At 43.9% G+C, this 21062-nt stretch overlaps 1 protein-coding gene across 2 annotated transcripts; it reads left to right on the top strand.

Moving 5' to 3' along the window:
• The first annotated feature begins 222 nt into the window (after positions 1–222).
• Positions 223–15563, top strand: sp2 (sp2 transcription factor). Of its 2 annotated transcripts, none has more exons than XM_039017613.1 (8): positions 223–257; positions 1408–1484; positions 8273–8974; positions 9281–9478; positions 10216–10510; positions 10778–10958; positions 12433–12626; positions 13126–15563. In XM_039017613.1, the coding sequence occupies exons 1-8, from the start codon at positions 251–253 to the stop codon at positions 13224–13226; spliced, it is 1755 nt and encodes a 584-aa protein (XP_038873541.1). In that variant the 5' UTR covers positions 223–250; the 3' UTR covers positions 13227–15563. The 2 variants fall into 2 exon arrangements, with proteins under 2 accessions (XP_038873541.1, XP_038873549.1); XM_039017621.1 differs by lacking the exon at positions 223–257 and adding an exon at positions 275–937.
• The last annotated feature ends 5499 nt before the right edge of the window (positions 15564–21062 follow it).

A 21062-nucleotide genomic window follows, 5' to 3' on the forward strand; every position in this document is an offset into this window, starting at 1 on the left:
CTGTTCCCTTAAAATCCACCCTATTGACCCTAATCTATATACTCCATTGGTTAAAATTGCGTCCATCGATGGTTGTGAGAGGTTTCAGGTTTTTCATTGGCTAAATTGAATTTCAATCACACTAAGAGCTCTTGTCGATTGGCTGGCCTGGGCATCCTTCATTGAACAACAGCGCGTGGATTGGTCCATGAGCGCGGGCGGAATCTTCCAGGGGCTTGCTCTTGAAGGCTCACGGAGAGAGAGTGTCGTCATGAGCGGTGGGTAGGAATTAAAACATTGGTGTTTATATTACATTGTACTTCGTAAAACAATTTGGTCTGTGTTAAACAAAACACAGTGAACAGTTTGTGCTGGAAATTCCTTATGTTTGAGGTTGAGTAGGAGCATTGTGCAAGACAGCTATGCATTTCCGGAAAAGGGCTGCCTTTTTTCCAGTATCAAAGAGTTTGATTTGCTACGCGTATCTAGCTTAGCATACTAGCCAGTAAAACTGAATCCTGTTTGTAATTCCAGCTACCGTTAGCTATGCATTGATGCTAATCATTTTCGATATTTCACATTAAAGCAAATTCCACATGCACGTATCGCCATGGGCTGTCTATTCCACTCAGTTTGAAAAGTCAGCTGCACTAAAAAGTATTTGCAATGCTATCTAATTGTTTCATTTCTGACTGCCAGTTAGCTTCTTGCTAACTAAACGGTTTGCTGGCTTTCTGTGTACGTTTGATGGCGGCGCTATTTTCAGGCCGCGCTCAAACCATTTTTTCCCCTTAACACTAAATATCAGATTTTAAAGAGACAGTCACATTGGTCAATGTGTCCACAGTGCATATATCCACAGTGCATATTTTTTGTACAGTCCAATTTTTTTATTGATACTCTCGCGATACATTATCATGCTCGAGCTATTTGTGAGATTGCGTGAGAAGTCAGCCAGGTACAGTAGTCACCAACTCACTGTACACAAGTCGTAGCCCTCTGCTGTGCCCATTTGCTAGCTAGCATACTGTACTTTTGTTTAGGGCCTTTTAATTCTGTACTTCGTAGAGGAGGAGATGTAGTTGGCAATGCATGTGTCTGACAATCACTTTTTGTTGTCATAGACCCGCCCTTTTATTACTGATTAAAGGTCACGCAATTTACACACAGGTCTGCGGTGATTGGCATTCACGGGGTGGTAGCTAGCCATCCACAACTCATGTATTATAGTTGCAGTTTCCATTTCCTTTGTGAACTGTCTTATTTGAATGCCTTTACATGCGTTTAGTGCAAAACAGCTCCCTCAGATGTTATAATTTCCGGAATCTCTGCAGCAGAGGTATTGACAGTGACATCATTATTTGTGGTACTTGAAATGTGTTAGACTATTTACAGTATATGCAATGTGTGTTTCCATGTGTGTTGCAGATCAACAGGACAGTATGGCCACCACTGTTGCTGTCAGTCCCAGCGAGTATCTCCAGCCCTCTGCCACTTCCTCTCAAGTGAGTCATAGCTAGACTACTTCCTGCTTGTTCTTGGATGTGTAAATATCACCCAGTGGTGTCTTAAAAGTAACTAAGGGGTTCATTATTTGACTCTAGCTTGCATACTGAGTCCAGCAATGCCATCCTATTGTGAATCATGACGTTAGTAGTTTATGTATTTTATTGGTAGCCTATGGTGAGATGTAGCTTAACCTCCTGTATGTAAACTGTGTTCCACCTAGGGCTGGGTGAAATTCACGATGCGTCTCTTTTTAATTGTATTATTTATTTTTTATTTGTTTTACTTTTTCTCCAAGCTTTGTTGCACTAGAGTCATTCCACTTCAAAAAGCACAAGAAAGAGCATTTCACCATCTCAGATTGTTCAGAAATCGTTTCTGTAGTTAGAAACGCATAAGATTAGCATTCCTGAAACGTTTTGTTGAAATATAATTTGATATCTGATAAATTAAGCCAATTGATTGCACCCAAATTGGCCATTTTAATTTTTAGGATTCATATAATATTCAATAAATATAGTACCTAACATCCAATTTGGACCATAATTCTTCCTAACAATGAGTAAGACATGAGTAATCCAATAAATGAATCAAAAGCCACCCATGGACCCCCCCACGCCAAGCCCACCCAACAACCAGAATACAGTATCAGTTCTATCTCTAAGTAGTATGGAGCTACTGCGTGGAGTATTGTTTCTTCAACGTTTCTAATATATATATATATACACAGTTGAAGTTTACATACACCTTAGCCAAATACATTTAAACTCAGTTTTTCACAATTCTTGACATTTAATCCTAGTAAAAATTCCCTGTCTTAGGTCAGTTAGGATCACCACTTTATTTTTAAGAATGTGAAATGTCAGGAAAAATAGTAGAGAGAATGATTTATTTTAGCTTTTCTTTCTTTCATCACATTCCCAGTGGGTCAGAAGTTTACATACACTCAATTACTATTTGGTAGCATTGCCTTTAAATTGCTTAACTTGGGTCAAACGTTTCGGGTAGCCTTCCACAAGCTTCCCACAATATGTTGGGTGAATTCAACTTTGTGTATGTAAACTTCTGACCCACTGGAATTGTGATACAGTGAATGATAAGTGAAATAATCTGTCTGTAAACAATTGTTGGAAAAATTACTTGTCATGCACAAAGTAGATGTCCTAACCGACTTGCCAAAACTATAGCCTGTTAACAAGAAATTGGTGGAGTGGTTGAAAAACGAGTTTTAATGACTCCAACCTAAGTGTATGTAAACCTGCGACTATATATGAATCTGGTGATGTTTTTTCCCCGATGTTCAGAGAAATTAGCCTTTGAAGTCGCTTGCATTCTTTACCATAAATTAGTGTGAAAGTACCAAGTTTTTCTCTGTTGCTGCTGCTACTGTCACCACACCCTTTTAGTAATTTTGCCAGTCTCTTGTGTTTATTAAATGGATTAACATTTTCTTTGCAACTTTGGGTAGAAAACCAATAGCTTTTGCTCACGATGAAAATAAATTGTGTGGTCAAGCCAGTCCTCCATGAAAGCAATTCAGGTTGACCTTCTCTTAGCTACCTAATGTTTCAACCCAACTCTCCTTGAATAATCCAAAACATTGCAGCTCTCTGAGAGGGCTATCTGTGTGGTGAATACTTTTTCTACAGGGCCAAAACTTTGATGGAGAAATGTGCTAGTGACTAAAATGTTGTGACAACCCTAATAAAATACAATTATAAACCATTGCATGGCAGTCGTATGTTTTTTAAATAAAATTATTAGAAAATATCTCTATGTAGTGTGATTAGTGACATTTCCCATTATACCCAACCCAATATCATTACCATTGCAAAACACTATACAGTGTGTGTTTTAGGACTTTTTTATTATTGGAGACCGTAGCATGGAAACCATTAGAACTGCTCTAGCCTAATGGTTTGCTTGTTCGCCAATCACCAGGAATGGTCTAATCCAGACCTTTTTTTAAGGGAGTAAAACAGATACAGAGGGGCCGTTTCCTGGACACAAATTAAGCCCAAGAGAAGGAAAAACTGAATTGCTTTCATGGAGGACTGGCTTGAATTGTGAGGATGACCACACTATTTATTTTCATCATGAGCAATAGCTATTGGTTTTCTATCCAAAGTTGCAAAAACAATTTTGTGATACATTTAATAAACACAGGAGAACAACAAAGTGGATAAAGGGTGCGGTGGCAAAAGCAGGAACAGCGGCATCTAGTGGGAAACACTTGGTACTTTCACATTATTTTATGGTAAAGAATGCAAGCGACTTCAATGGCTATTTTCTCTGAACGGTGGGAAACATCACCAGATTCACCAGGAATACATTACAAATGATGAAGAAGCAATACTCCAAGCAGCAGTTCCATACTACTGTCAGACAGAGAACTGATACTGGTTGTTGGGGTGGAATTGGCGTGGGGTGTGGAAGGTCCGTGGGTGGCTTTTCATCATTTTATAAGATTCCTCATGTGTTACTCATTGTTAGCAAGAATTATTGTCCAAATCGGATGTTAGGTACTATATTTATGGAAGATTATATGAATTCTACACATTTTAAAATGGGCAATTTGGGTGCAATCAATTAGCTTAATTTCTCAGAGATCAAATCATATTTCAACAAAATAATGTTTCAGGAATGCCAATCATATGTTTCTAACTACAGAAACAATTTCAGAGCAATCTGAGATGGTGGGTGTCATGGCTTGCTGAAATGACATGGAATGACCCACAATTAAAGGTCAATACACTGCATTTCAAACAGTCAGGAATAATCTAATGATTTCAGGGATTGTAAGAAATATACCTAGGCTAAATATAAGCCTTCCACCACCATAAAACACACATAATTTAACCTGCTTTTTTTCAATAATCACTGATCTGGGGTTCATGTTCTTGTGATAGGCATTATAGAAAATTAACACGGGTCTCATAAGAAATCTCTCAAGCACAAGCCCACGTGCCAGTGGGTAGCCAGCTAATCTTTATATTTAAAGTCTAGCCAACGTGGATCTATTTGCTTGCTAGCAGTGTAGAACAGTTGAACTGTTATGAATACACCCTGCTGTCAGTCTCCAACAGCCTGATCACTTTGTTTAGATGTTGAAATCAAGTGACCTACCTGGATAAGATGTTTATTTCTCAGAATGAGAACGAGTTGCCAATACCTTATATAAATGCGTCTTTTTATGCTCATTGCAAATGTATAAAACACAGGCTAGACAGCTAGCACATAACAGTATTTGGCTAAAATGCTGCTAGCGGTACATGGTACCGCAATGGTATTTGCTATCTGGAATCTTTGGGATGTCCCTACCCCATTGAAGTTGACAATTTTAAATGGTTGGGGTAAGGTTTAGGGTAGGCACGTCCCAAGGATCACATATAGCACTAACCGTACTGCAATACTGCGTGCGACAAACTGAGCATTCATTTTCCACAATCATGTTCATTGACACTCCCGTTTTAGTATGATCTGTTCTAAATTTTGAAAGTTTAGACATAAAAAGGGTATTGTTAGAAGGGGAATTAACCGATTCTGTTGGACCAAACCTCAAATGCAAATAGCAAGTTGGAATTGCTTGTTGTCAGAGAGGAAGAAGTGATCTTGTTGTGAGTGGCAGGGGGAGGGGCTTGGTGTCTGTGCGAGTGGGAAGGTGCACAGTGCACACAGCACAGAAGGAGACGAGACCAAAAAGGGAAAAACGGACAAAAATAAAACTTTGATTCTTGTGATACAGGCATTTGGAACATTGCGCTAAAACATACATTCTAATTAAATAGGTCGCCCAGCCCTAGTTACAGCCCAATTCCATCCCTGGTTCAAAAAATGTGCCAAATACAAAAGGTGTAGACCTTACCATGAAGTGCTTACTTACAAGCCCTTAACCAACAATGCAGTTTTAAGAAAAAGTTACTAAATAAACAAAAGATAAACCAAAAAAATTAAAGCGCAACAATACAATAACATGGCTATATACAGGGGGTACCGGTGCCGAGTCAATGTGCGGAGGTACTGGTTAGTCGAGGTAATATGTAGGTAGGGGTAAAGTGACTATGCATAGATAATAAATAGCAAGTAGCATCAGCGTAAAGGGGGGGGGAGTCACTGCCTGGGTAGCCATTTGATTAGCTGTTTAGCAGTCTTATGGCATGGGGGTAGAAGCTGTTAAGAAGCCTTTTGGATATAGACTTGGTGTTCCAGTACCGGTGGCAGAGAGAACAGTCTATGACTTGGGTGGCTGGAGTCTTTTGCAATTTTTAGGGCCTTCCTCTGACACCACCTGGTATAGAGGTCCTGGATGGCATGAAGCTTGGCCCCTGTGATATACTGGGCCGAACGCACTACCCTCTGTAGCACCTTGCGGTTGGAGGCAGAGCAGTTGCCATACCAGGCGGTGATGCAACCAGTCAGGATGCTCTTGTCGTGCCCTCTTCACGACTGTCTTGGTGTGTTTGGACCATGATAGTTTGTTGGTGATGTGGACACCAAGGAACTTGAAGCTCTCAACCTGCTCCACTACAGCCCTGTCGATGAGAAAGGGCGCGTGCTCTGCCCTCCTTTTCCTGTAGTTCACAATCATCTCCTTTGTCTTGATTACCTTGAGGGAGAGGTTGTTGTCCTGGCACCACACTGCCAGGTCTTTGACCTCCTCCCTATAGGCTGTCTCATCGTTGTCGGTAATCAGGCCTACCACTGTTGTGTCCTCTGCAAACTTAATAATGGTATTGGAGTCGTGCTTGGCCACGCAGTCGTGGGTAAACAGGGAGTACAGGAGGGGACTAAGCACACATCCCCGAGGCGCCCCTTTGTTGAGGATCAGCGTGGCAGATGTGCTGTTGCCTACCCTCACCACCTGGGGGCGGCCCGTGAGGAAGTCCAGGATCCAGTTGCAGAGCGAGGTGTTTAGTCCCAAGGTCTTTAGCTTAGTGATGAGCTTTGAGGGCACTATGGTGTTGAATGCTGAGCTGTAGTCAATGAACGTAGGTGTTTCTTTTGTCCAGGTGGGAAAGGGCAGTGTGGAGTGCAATAGAGATTGCGTCATCTGTTTGGGTGGTGTGCAAATTGGAGTGGGTCTAGGGTTTCTGGCATGATTGTGTTGACGTGAGCCATGACCAGCCTTTCAAAGCACTTCATAGTCATTTAGGCATGTTACCTTTGTGTTCTTGGGCACAGGGACTATGGTGGTCTGCTTGAAACATGTAGGTATTACAGACTCGGTCAGAGAGAGGTTGAAAATGTCAGTGAAGACACTTGCCAGTTGGTCAGCGCAGCGCATGCTCGTAGTACACGTCCTGCTAATCCGTCTGGCCCAGGAGCCTGGTGAATGTTGACTGTTTAAAGGACTTACTCACATTGGCTACGGAAAGCGTGATAATGGTTGTCGAGAACAGCTGGTGCTCTCATGCATGCTTCAGTGTCGAAGTGCGCATAGAAGTAATTTAGGTCGTCTGGTAGGCTTGTGTCACTTGGCAGCTCGCGGCTGGGCTTCCCTTTGTAGTTCGTAATAGTTTGCAAGCCCTGCCACATCCAACGAGCGTCAGAGCCAGTGCAGTAGCATTCAATCTTAGTCCTGTATTTACGCTTTGCCTGTTTGATGGTTTGTCGGAGGGCACAGTGGGATTTCTTATAAGCATCCGGGTTAGAGTCCTGCTCCCTTTAAAGCAGCAGCTCTACCCTTTAGCTCAGTGAGGATGTTGCCTGTAATCCATGGCTTCTGGTTGGGGTATGTACGTACGGTTACTGTGGGGATGATGTCATCGATGCACTTATTGATGAAGCTGGTGACTGATGTGGTATACTCCTCAATGCCATTGGATGAATCCCAGAACATATTCCAGTCTGTGTTAGCAAAGCAGTCCTGTAGCTTAGTATCTGCATCATCTGACCACTTCCGTATTGAACGAGTCGCTGGTACTTCCTGCTTTAGTTTTTGCTTGTAAGCAGGAATCAGAAGGATATAATTATGCTCAGATTTGCCAAATGGAGGGCGAGGGAGAGTTTTGTACGCATCTCTGTGTGTGGAGTCAAGGTGGTCTAGTTTTTTTCCCTCTGGTTGCACATGTAACATGCTGGTAGAAATTAGGTAAAAATAATTTAAGTTTCCCTGCATTTAAGTCCCCGGCCACTAGGAGCATAGCCTTAGGATGAGCATTTTCTTGTTTGCTTATGGCCATATACAGCTCGTTGAGTACGGTCTTAGTGCCAGCATTGGTTTGTTGTGGTAAATAGACATCTATGAAAAATATATATGAAAACTCTCTTGGTAAATAGTGTGGTCTACAGCTAATCATGAGATACTCTACCCTCAGGCGAGCAAAACCTCAAGACTTCCTTAATATTAGATTTCGTGCACCGGCTGTTGTTGACAAATAGACACAGACCGCCACCCCTTGTCTTACCGGAGACAGCTGTTTTGTCTTGCCGATGCATGGAAAACCCAGCCAGCTGTATGTTATCCATGTCGTCGATCTGCCACGACTCGTGAAACCTAAGATATTACAGTTTTTAATGTCCCGTTGGTAGGATAGTCTTGAACAGAGCTCATCCAGTTTATTCTTCAATGAATGGACGTTGGCCAATAGGATGGATGGTAGAGGCGGGTTACCCACTTGCCGACAAATTCTCACAAGGCACCTGGACCTGCGTCCCCTGTATCGGCGTTGCTTCTTCATGCGAATGACAGGGATTTGGCCCAGGTCTGGTATCAGCAGTAAATCATTTGTGTCCGACTCGTTGCACCCCTAACCATTTGTCCCTCTCTCTTTGGTCCTGTCTACAGGACTCCCAGCCCTCCCCACTGGCCCTCCTGGCCGCCACCTGTAGTAAGATCGGCCCCCCTGCTGCTCAGGCCCCTGTCAGTGCCCCTCCTACCCAACCCCAACCTCGCCGTCTCCTCCCCATCAAGCCCGCCCCCATCGCCCCCGCCCCTCCCAAAAACCTGGGCTTCCTGTCCGCTAAAGGAAATGTGATCCAGCTGCCAGCGGGCCTGGGCTCCAACAACCCCGGCACACCCATCGTCCTCACCATCCAGCAGAGCCCTGGTCGCTCGAATCAAACATCCAACATCCAATACCAGGTGATGCCGCAGCTGGGAGGCACACAGACCATCCAGATGATGCAGCAGGGTGGACAGATCCAGCTCATCCCGGGTACCAACCAGGCCATCATCACCACGCCCATGACGGTCCCCCAGCCGCAGCCCGCTGCCGCGCCCATCACCCCGCAGAAGACGGTGGCCATCAAGCCGTCCCCCAGGGGGCGGAAACCCAATGCAGCCAACGTGGTGCGGCTGCACAGCGGGCTCACGCTGCCCCTCAACGTAGCCACCGGAGAGGAGCCAGCGGCAGCTCCTCCCCCGCCAACAAAGGGCAGACGAGGAAGGAAGAAGCTGGTGGCAGCAGCCCCTCCACCACAGACCATCTCTCCGCCCCCCGAGCAGATGGAGACGATATTGTTAGAAGCCGGGGAGAATATTATTCAGGTATGTTTGTTTTTCTGCTGCATTTGGTGTGGGATCAACCATGACTGGTGGACCAGTTCACTTGCTTGATTGGGATACAAATGGGTACTAATTACTGAATGTGTCTACAATGCTTGTGAGTGTGTGTGTGTAAATGAGTATCTAATGATTTCATCTGTATTTCTCAAACTCAAAATGCTATGCTTTACGTGAGGGTTAGCCTACTCTATCACCCCTTCAACCTCCAATATTGGGGTCCCTGTATGAGTAAGTGTTGGATAGATTTAGGGCTGTGTTTCATTGCTGCTCTCTTGGTGTTCTCCCCAGGCGGGGAACCAGCTCCTGATCGTGCAGAACACCGGGTCGGGCCAGCAGCAGCTGGTGCAGTTGGTGCAGCAGAAACAGGAGCAGCAGGTGGTCCAGATCCCCCAGCAGGCCCTGAAGGTGGTGCAGGCCGCCTCCGCCACCCTGCCTCAGGTCCCCCAGAGACAGCCTGCACCCAGCCTGCAGCCAGAGCCCACTCAGGTACACACACAAGTTGTTAGAGATCATCAATGTAGCTCTCTCAGCAAACTGACAGATCTAGGAGTTACTCCGAGTATTTAGTTAGGATTCAAGGTGATTTGTAAATAGGTCTGTCTGAAGTTGTCAATGTAGTCATGCACACAGGCCACTCACACACACAAAACACCTACAGGTGCTGCATGCACACCACCTCTCTACACTCACTCCAGGCTATCCACATGTTTATTTCTTTTATTTTTTATTTATTTCACCTTTTTAACTAGGCAAGTCAGTTAAGAACAAATTCGGATTTACACCGACGGCCTACCAAAAGGTAAAAGGTCTCCTGCGGGGACGGGGGCTGGGATTAAAAATAAAATATAGGACAAAACGCACATTACGACATGAGACAACACTACATAAAGAAAGACCTAAGACAACAACACAGCATGGTAGCAACACCACATGACAACAACATAGAAGCATCACAACATGGTAGCAGCACAAAACATGGTACAAACATTATTGGGCACAGACAACAGCACAAAGGGCAAGAAGTTAGAGACAACAATACATCACGCGAAGCAGCCACAACTGTCAGTAAGAGTGTCCATGATTGAGTCACATGCGCACATGCGCTTTCCAAACAGCTGAAATGTAATGAAACCATAAAAGTGGAAGTGGGACTTAATACAGAAATGTGTCCTAATCTGACAGATTTGTTCCATGTTAGTCTGACACCCCTGTGCTCCTCTCAGCTGCTGATCAAAACGGCATCAGGCGAATGGCAGACTGTGCAGCTCCAGGAAACCACAGTTTCCACAGCAACAACGCCCTCCAGCATGGTCACCACCACCCTGTCGTCCGTGGGGGCCACCAAGCGAACACTGGCGGGGGGCAGGAAGGAGAGGACCCTACCAAAAATAGCTCCGGCGGGGGGGATGATAGCATTGAACGCGGCCCAGCTCTCTTCGGCGGGCCAGGCCGTGCAGACTATAAACATCAACGGGGTCCAGGTGCAAGGAGTGCCCGTCACCATCACCAATGCAGGAGGTGTGTGTGTGTGTGTACTGTTGTGTTCGTGACAAATATAAAAAGTGCTTGTCCGTATCCAAATCCACAAGGGCATATCCATATCCTCTCTATTTCCATACTGTCTTCCTTTAAAAACGGTTTGCATTCCAATGGACTGCATGGAGGCCTGCATGTGTGTGTCAGTATGTGTGTGTGGGCATGTCTGTGTAAAGTATGTTTATATATGTACAATATATGTTTATTACTCATCTGCAATATGTTAAAGTTTCTCTACTGTTCTTTCAGGGCAGCAGCACCTGACAGTGCAGACGGTGCAGGGCGGTGCCCTCCAGCTGGGCAGCGTGACCTCCCAGGGCCACCAGGTGCAGATGGAGCAGACTCTGGCTCTGGAGTTGCAGGGGCAGCCTGGGGAGAAGAAACGCCGCATGGCCTGCACCTGCCCCAACTGTAAGGACTCCGAGAAGAGGCAAGTGGCTCTTACTAGCAAACTAGAGACAGGCCTGAGCACCTGGTGGGAAAAAAACATGATATACAGTATAAACCCATATATTTTTTTACCAATATGGAAAGTCTTGGTTGATACAAACTGATATCTGTATGGCAAAGTGTACCCTTTTGTGAGTTTGGGGCAGGGAAACAACCACGATTGCAAGCAACTACTTTCCATCCTCCTGCTCTTAATACCTGTGCACCAAGCAGAAATATAGTGAATACACTACATGACCAAAAGTATGTGGACACCTGCTCGTCAAACATCTCATTCAAAATCATGGGTATTAATATGGAGTTGGTCCCCCCTTTGCTGCTATAACAGCCTCAACTCTACTGGGAAGGCTTTCCACTAGATATTGGAACATTGCTGCGGGGACTTGCTTCCATTCAGCTACAAGCGCATTAGTGAGGTCGGGCATTGATGTTTGGCGATTAGGCCTGGCTCGCATTCGGAGTTCCAATTCATCCCAAGGGTGTTCAATGGGGTTGAGGCCAGGGCTCAAGTTCTTCCACACCGATCTTGACAACCATTTCTATATGAACCTTGTTTGGGTACGGGGACATTGTCATGCTGAAACAGGAAAGGGCCTTCCCCAAGCTGTTGGCACAAAGTTGGAAGCACAGAATCGTCTAGAATGTCATTGTATGCTCTAGCGTTAAGATTTCCCCTCACTGGAACTAAGGGGCCTAGCCCGAACCATGAAAACCTGCCCCAGATCAATATTCCTCCTGCACCAAACTTTACATTTGGCACTATGCATTGGGTCAGGTAGCGTTCTCCTGGCATCCACCAAACTCAGATTCGTCCGTTGGACTGCCAGATGGTGAAGCATTATTCATCACTCCAGAGAACGCACTTCCAGTGTCCAATAGCGGCGAGCTTTACACCACTCCTGTCGATGCTTGGCATTGCGCATGGTGATCTTAGGCTTGTGTGCGGCTGCTCGGCCATGGAAACCCATTTCATTAAGCTTCAGACGAACAGTTCTTGTGCTGACGTTGCTTCCAGAGGAACTCGGTAGTGAGTGTTGCACCCGAGGGCCACCGATTTTTACGCACTTCAGCACTCGGCGGTCCCTTTCTGTGAGCGTGTGTGGCCTACCACTTCCCGGCTGAGCCGTTGATGCTCCTAGACGTTTCCACTTCACAATACAGCACTTACAGTTGACCGGGGAAGCTCTAGCAGGGTGGAAATTTGACGAACTGACTTGTTGGAAAGGTGGCATCCTATGACAGTGCCACGTTGAAAGTCACTGAGCTCTTCAGTAAAGGCCATTCTACTGCCAATGTTTGTCTATGGAGGTTGCGTGGCTGTGTGCTTGATTTTATACACCTGTCAACAACCGGTGTGGCTGAAATAGCCAAATCCACTAATTTGAAGGGGTGTCCACATACTTTTGTGTGTGTATATATAGTGTAGTTACGTTTGTGTTTTCTGTGTTGTGCAGGCCCGGCGAGGTGGGGAAGAGGAAGCACATCTGTCACATCCCGGGCTGCGAGAAGACGTTCCGGAAAACGTCCCTCCTCCGGGCCCATGTGCGTCTGCACACCGGCGAGCGGCCCTTCGTCTGCAACTGGGTCTTCTGCGGCAAACGCTTCACGCGCAGTGACGAGCTGCAGCGACACGCCAGGACACACACAGGTCTGTCCACCGCAGGAGACACACTGATACACACTGTAGGATGAATGTAAGTCAGTCTGCAAAACACTCACTGGGCAATGTTCAGTAAGGAACACCGTAGCAAACATTTTTCAATGGATAAAATTCTGTGTTCTGATAGTGTTCTGAAGTTCTGAAGTTCAGATAGTACCGCCCCTGTTTTTGAAAACGTTTTCCCCCTACTGAACACACCCCAGGACACACACTCAGGAGGTACGTACACCGCAAGGTTAGCACAAGTCAGTCGACAATGCTCCAAATGCCAAATCATTCTCATACACCATTGTTTTCACCACGTCAGGACTCAAGCAGACGATGCACATACAGTATGTTAGTTTTGCTGCAGTTTCCAGGACTCAAGCAGGCACTCAGATTTGTAGCAGAGATTTCCTTGCAGCAGAGAAGAATGGTATTGCTGTTTCATAGTTTTGTGTTATGCACGAAAATTAAACCACTCATTTATTCTGTCTTTTCCTTGCAGGAGACAAGCGCTTCGAGTGCAACCAGTGTCAGAAACGGTTCATGAGGAGCGACCATCTCACGAAGCATTACAAAACACACATAAACACCAAGAACTTGTGAGCTGTGCTGTATACCGACTGTATACACAGACATGCCCTGATGAACTAAACCCCATAGAGGGCCGCAGGAGAGGATACCAAGAGAGTAGTCCCAAAAAGGCCCCATTCTCCCCCACAGAGGCTTTGTAGCCTGGTGTACAAACCAATCCTCCCCCTCACGGACTCAACTGTTCCAGTCAAGTTATTAATGATACAAATATATATAATTACGGACAGCAGGCTTACTTACGTAGGCAGAATGCGTAGAACAGCGAAAGGCGGTCTCCCAGAAAGACAGACAAGCGTGGCTGCTGTGTTCTGATGACCTCACGCTCTGAGCGCCATATCCAAATCCAGTCACCAGGCCTGAGGGAGGAATGAGAGCAAAACTGATAGATTTAGTCTACCAAAGTACCCGAGCCCAAAGGAGACTCCAGCCACTCTTGCCCCTTCTTGTTTTTCCATATTTTATTATTTTCAATATTAATAATAACAAATATTATTTTTGTTGAAGCTCCAGAATAAGGTTTTTTCAAAGTTGATCCTCAAGCCCCACGAGTATCCAAGGTCCTTTTTTCAGTCAAACAAATCCTATTCAGTAAATTGCACTACATGCATATCCTTTTACATGGTTTGAACGGTATTTGTAATTCTATTGTTGTTCAATATCAAAGTAATATTATTGATTTTCCAACAAATAAATTATTTGGTTGGAAAGAAAACATGCATACCTATGAGGCCTTGGTGACCACTTTGAAACCTTACACAGTTCCAGACTCGGAAAACCCAAGTTGGCAAAAGATTTTGTGCATATGCGTACAAACATACATTCACTCATACATGGGCAAATATAGATATTTATGATGTTCAGACATAATACCCTTTTCGGGAGGTTTTTTTGTAAATCGAAAATGTAATTTAGGTTTTGGCATTTGTTTGTTTGAGTAAAGAGTTACAAATTATTTTGAATACAGACTCCCTCCTAATGAGTTTAAATGTAGTGCATTGCTATGTGTATATCATTATGATATTAACTAAATATGTCCCAAATATTGGTCTGGCGTGACAATCATGTCATAAGATGCAACAAAAAAAATCGACATTAAAATGCTTTCTCGGGCCTGTCACCAGTTATTAGATTACATTAGAAGTCATAACTTGTCTATTATGATCTACATTAAGATCCGTTTGAGGCAAATATGTTTGATAAAACATTTCCGATTCGTATGACATAAAAATTGACAAGCTATCTACTATTATTTATCTAAGGTTTCTGGTGTTTCAATTCCTTTAACAGTCAAGGAAGAACACCAGCACTAAACCTTTACTCAATATGTTCTGTTCAATGAATACATATTGACTGTTTATGTAGCTAACTGCATAACAGCGTACATTTTTTATATTTTTCTTTCAAATATTTAATTAACTACTCGGAAAGATTTATACATGTCCCCCAACAAAAAAAATGATCCTCATGCATTTTAAAATGAGATCAACATTTCATTGAATAGCCCATATGAAAATCATGTCCAGTATGTCTGGATGCCTCAACTGGGCCTTGGGGACAGAAAGAAAGTCCTGCTCATATTTATGTTTGTATTGTATGTCCTGAATGTGTATATACAATGTGTCTGGGAGACACAGTAAAATGTAGGATAGAAAGTTACACTGCCTTGTATTTTGGCCGGCCTGGCCAGAGCTGAAGGAAGTGGACTCTGTACAGTGTGAAAGGAAAATGCGTAATGTGACATTGTATAGCTTCATTCCTGCTTTGTACACCATTACTTCTAGATGATCCCTTTTCTATCGAATTTAAAGTTGCCTTAGACAGTTGCACCCAGTATTTAAAGAGATTTCTGTCTAATTTCCAGGGAATGGCATTTGTAGAATTCCTTTTATTTTTGTCTAACTTATGTTACATAATGCCAATGTTTATGTGCACTGACTTGAGCCCAGGTTGAAAATGTGTGATTTTTTTTTAATTTGATTTTTAAGTAATGATCAGTGGATGAGTTATTTTACCTAACCTGAAAAGGTCCTAATGTTGGTCTCAGTGAACCAGGTGCTTTTCCCTCTCTAAACCTGATCTACCACAGTAATAGATACAGACCCTGTGTATGTCTGAAATGGCACCCTAATTCCTATATTGTGCACTACTTTCAACCATAGCTCCATGGTCTGGTCAGAAGTAGTGCACTATATAGGAAATAGGGTGACATTTCAGACTTCCTTTGTTTAACAGGAGTCCTCAGATATCCAGCTATTGCCCATCTTTTATAACTTGTATTAAGGCGCTTACTACAGGTGCTTGCTCCTTTTTTACAGTCACCCACCCCCTCAATAAAGCATTCAAACTGTATTCTGTGTTGTCCTTCTTCATCCAGGTCCCATCAGCCTTCACGAGAGACTTCCCTCACTGAGAACCATAGGGTGAATTTTGAAAAAGGTGTGTTTGTGTATAAGTATTTACCTGGCTGTCATTTGTCTTACATGGGGCAGCAGGTAGTCTAGATCATTGGGCCAGTAACTGAAAGGTTGCTGGTTTGAATACCTGAGCTGACAGGTGAAAAAAATCTGATGTGCCCTTGAGCAAGGCACTTAACCCTAATTGCTCCTGTAAGTTGCTCTGGATAAGAGTGTCTGCTAAATCAGGGTTTCCCAAACTAGTCCTGGGGCCCCGCCCTGAGTGCAAGTTTTGGTTTTTGCCCTATGACTACACAGCTGATTTCAAATATCCAACTCCTCATCAAGCTTTGATTATTTTAATCAGCTGTGTAGTGCTCGGGCAAAAAACATATATATTTTTTAACTACCTTTTATTTAACTAGGCAAGTCAGTTAAGAACAAATTCTTATTTACAATGACGGCCAAACCCAGACGACGCTGGGCCAGTTGTGCGTCGCCCCGACACTTGGGCCGAGCTTGGGAAACCCTATGCTAAATGTGCATGGCTAATGAGAAAATAAAATTGTATTTTCAGAAAAAAGGATTGAGTGATTCCAAGCTATAGGGTCTCGGTGCTGTATCCCCTTTCTGGATTGATGTCTGGACAGTTGACTTCAGAAATAAATGTGTTTGCCACATGTTCTTTAGGGTTAAAGCAAACTTAAGTCGATCTCAGATCGATTGCCTGCGGGGCCAAGTTAACCTCCACTTTCATGTAAAATAATAAGTCATGACCATTGTGTTTTTAAGGAAAGAGGATAAGTTTGTACATGTATTAAGCTGTAAGTTTGACCAATTCCAGTCCCCTTGCTTCGGGGGTTCAGTGTCCACCTTGGGATCATTTTTATGTAGAAGGACTGAAGCACTGTTCTGGTGACTTTTTAAAAGAACCTTCTACTATATATATATATATATATATATATATACTGCTCAAAAAAATAAAGGGAACACTTAAACAACACAATGTAACTCCAAGTCAATCACACTTCTGTGAAATCAAACTGTCCACTTAGGAAGCAACACTGATTGACAATAAATTTCACATGCTGTTGTGCAAATGGAATAGACAACAGGTGGAAATTATAGGCAATTAGCAAGACACCCCCAATAAGGAGTGGTTCTGCAGGTGGTGACCACAGACCACTTCTCAGTTCCTAGGCTTCCTGGCTGATGTTTTGGTCACTTTTGAATGCTGGTGGTGCTTTCACTCTAGTGGTAGCATGAGACGGAGTCTACAACCGACACAAGTGGCACAGGTAGTGCAGCTCATCCAGGATGGCACATCAATGTGAGCTGTGGCAAGAAGGTTTGCTGTGTCTGTCAGCGTAGTGTCCAGAGCATGGAGGCGCTACCAGGAGACAGGCCAGTACATCAGGAGACGTGGAGGAGGCCGTAGGAGGGCAACAACCCAGCAGCAGGACCGCTACCTCCGCCTTTGTGCAAGGAGGAGCAGGAGGAGCACTGCCAGAGCCCTGCAAAATGACCTCCAGCAGGCCACAAATGTGCATGTGTCTGCTCAAACGGTCAGAAACAGACTCCATGAGGGCCCGACGTCCACAGGTGGGGGTTGTGCTTACAGCCCAACACCGTGCAGGACGTTTGGCATTTGCCAGAGAACACCAAGATTGGCAAATTCGCCACTGGCGCCCTATGCTCTTCACAGATGAAAGCAGGTTCACACTGAGCACATGTGACAGACGTGACAGAGTCTGGAGATGCCGTGGAGAACGTTCTGCTGCCTGCAACATCCTCCAGCATGACCGGTTTGGCGGTGGGTCAGTCATGGTGTGGGGTGGCATTTCTTTGGGGGGCCGCACAGCCCTCCATGTGCTCGCCAGAGGTAGCCTGACTGCCATTAGGTACCGAGATGAGATCCTCAGACCCCTTGTGAGACCATATGCTGGTGCGGTTGGCCCTGGGTTCCTCCTAATGCAAGACAATGTTAGACCTCATGTGGCTGGAGTGTGTCAGCAGTTCCTGCAAGAGGAAGGCATTGATGATATGGACTGGCCCGCCCGTTCCCCAGACCTGAATCCAATTGAGCACATCTGGGACATCATGTCTCGCTCCATCCACCAACGCCACGTTGCACCACAGACTGTCCAGGAGTTGGCGGATGCTTTAGTCCAGGTCTGGGAGGAGATCCCTCAGGAGACCATCCGCCACCTCATTAGGAGCATGCCCAGGCGTTGCAGGGAGGTCATACAGGCACGTGGAGGCCACACACACTACTGAGCCTCATTTTGACTTGTTTTAAGGACATTACATCAAAGTTGGATCAGCCTGTAGTGTGGTTTTCCACTTTAATTTTGAGTGTGACTCCAAATCCAGACCTCCATGGGTTGATAAATTTGATTTCCATTGATCATTTTTGTGTGATTTTGTTGTCAGCACATTCAACTATGTAAAGAAAAAAGTATTTAATAAGAATATTTCATTCATTCAGATCTAGGATGTGTTATTTTAGTGTTCCCTTTATTTTTTTGAGCAGTGTGTATATATATATATATATATATATATATATATAATTATTTTATTTTTTTAATGATGCTGACACCCATCTAAAATATAATTTCCACCTCCAGAAATGAGCACATTAACATATTGGTAGAAATTACTGTATCTTACAATTATTTTAACATATTGGACCATGCATATAGCCCCCTCTTGCTCAACTCTGGACCTCGAAGCCAGTTCCACTGCATTTTTTTCATTGTTCCCCTCTAATCAGGGACTGATTTAGACCTAGGACACCAGGTGGGTGCAATTAATTATCAGGTAAAACAGAAAACCAGCAGGCTCTGGACCTCGTAGGGTATGAATTGAGAACCCCTGTTCCTGTGCATTGTCTATAACAGGGCTCTCAAACCCTGTTCCTGGAGAACTACAGTCCTGTATGTTTTCACTCCAACCTTAATCTAGCACACCTGATTATAATTAGCTGATTGATAAGCTGAACCAGGTCAATTACAACTAAGGTTGGAGCGAAAACCTACAGGAGTACAGCTCTCCAGGAACAGGGTTGGAGATACTATACTATCAGATGTGCTATTAGCAAGATGCATGATCACCTGTAGCCCAACTGATGCAGCATAGACCCCAGCTGTTCATGCTAGACATGTACTGTATGCTGTGACGCATAGGCAAAATTGCCATTGGAGATGGGGGGACATGTCCCCCAAATATTCAGAATAGGTCAATTCGTACCCCACAATAATTTCTTTAATAACTTAAAATAAGTCATTTATAAAAATAAAAATGTAATTAAAAATTCCGAATGACCGCGTGGATGCTGACAGAATACGGTCGGGAGACTCGAAAGTCAGGATCAACATTTAACAAGAGTCTGTGTCCATGGTATGTTCACACTCAATTATTTTATATATATATATTTATATATATATATATATTAAAACATGTGGACTGGGCATAAGGTAGGCAAACTCAAACTATAATAAAACTTAGTCTTCATCTTTTGTGTCTTTTTAATATAAATAAATATGCATGTGTGCATCATTATAATACTACTCATTCTACATCTTTTGTGTCTTAATATTTGCCTTGAAATACCTTCATTGATGATGGTGACGACTTATCCTTTCACTTACACTGTGTTTTCAAAATATCCCTCAAAATACCCCTCGAGGGGCATAATAAGTTATGTCAAACTGTGTAGAATTGCAGGAAATGTGTTTTAAAAATGTAAAAAGTGTATGTCTAGTGTTCGTCCCCCCAATATCTACACCACCATTTCACCCTTGGTCTGATGGCATCGATGGAAATCCCACCTAACTGTCTTGCTATTTTTCTACACTGAACAAAAATATAAACGCAACATGCAACAACTTCTTATAAGGAAATCAGTCAATTGAAATAAATGAACTAGGCCCTAATCTATTGATTTCAAATGACTGGGAATACAGATATGCGTCAGTTGGTCACAGACACCTTTAAAAAAAAGTTAGGGGTGTGGATCATAAAACCAGTCAGTGTCTGGTGTGACCACCATTTTCCACATCTCCTTCGCATAGAGTTAATCAGGCTGTTGATTGTGGCCTGTGGAATGTTGTCCCACTCCTCTTCAATGATGCGAGGTTGCTGTGTGAAGTTGCTGGATGTTGGCAGGAACTGGAACACACTGTTGTACACGTCAATCTAGAGCATCCCTAGCATGCTCAATGGGTGACATGTCTGGTGAGTATGCAGACCATGGAGGAACTGGGACATGTTCAGCTTCCAGTAATTGTGTACAGATCCTTGCGACATGGGGCGGTGCATTATCATGCTCAAACATGAGGTGATGGCGGCGGATGAATGGCACAACAATGGGCCTCAGGATCTCATCAAATTGCTATAGACCCTGGTGAAGAAGACCAGTACGCAGATGAGCTTCTCTGAGACGGTTTCTTGACAGTTTGTGCAGAAATTCTTTGGTTGTGCAAACCCACAGTTCCATCAGCTGTCCGGGTGGCTGGTCTCAGACGATCCTGCAGGTGAAGAAGCCGGGTGTTGGAGTGTGCCCCTGCTGTCTGTAAATAAATTAAAAACAAGACAATCGTGCTGTCTGTAAAAAAAAATATTAAACAAGAATTGTGCTGTCCGGGTTGCTTAATATAAGTAATTTGATGTGTAGCGTTTACTTTTAACTTTTAATCAAGTATGAAGCAGTATTGCAAATGCAGAGCGCCATGATACATACAGTGGTTTGCGAAATTATTCACCCCCTTGGCATTTTTCCTATTTTGCTGCCTTACAACCTCGAATTAAAATAGATTTTTTAGGGGGTTTGTATCATTTGATTTACACAACATGCCTACCACTTTGAAGATGCAACATATTTTTTTATTGTGAGACAAACAAGAAATAAGACCAAATATCAAAACTTGAGCGTGCATAACTATTCACTCCCCCAAAGTCAATACTTTGTAAAGCCACCTTTTGCAGCAATTACAGCTGCAAGTCTCTTGGGGTATGTCTCTATAAGCTTGGCACATTGTCACGACTTCGACCGAGGCAGGCTCTCCTTCCCGTTCGGGTGGCATTCGGCGGTCGTCGTCACCGGCCTATTAGCTGCCACTGATCCTTTTCTCCCCCTCCCTATGTGTTTATTGGGTGCACCTGTTTTGTATGAGGGTGTAATTAGTTGGGCTTATTTAGTCAGCCGGCCCGCACGTTTCTTTGTGCGGGATTGTTTGTATGTAAGTGTGGTGTTGGTTTTGTGCTTCACGTTATTCTGGACTGTGTTCATTTCCCCCCGTGTCTGGGGTAGTTTTTAGTGGACTCCCAGTGTGTTAGTAGGGTGGCCTAGTTTGTTACGTGTTCATTAAAGAACATTTGTATTTGCACCTGCTGCTCCTGCGCTTTTTCCTTCACACTCCGACACCCAGGCTTTACACACATCTAGCCACTGGGA

The sequence above is a fragment of the Salvelinus namaycush genome, chromosome 2 (genome assembly GCF_016432855.1).
Source record: "Salvelinus namaycush isolate Seneca chromosome 2, SaNama_1.0, whole genome shotgun sequence".
In the NCBI taxonomy this organism is placed as follows: domain Eukaryota; kingdom Metazoa; phylum Chordata; class Actinopteri; order Salmoniformes; family Salmonidae; genus Salvelinus; species Salvelinus namaycush.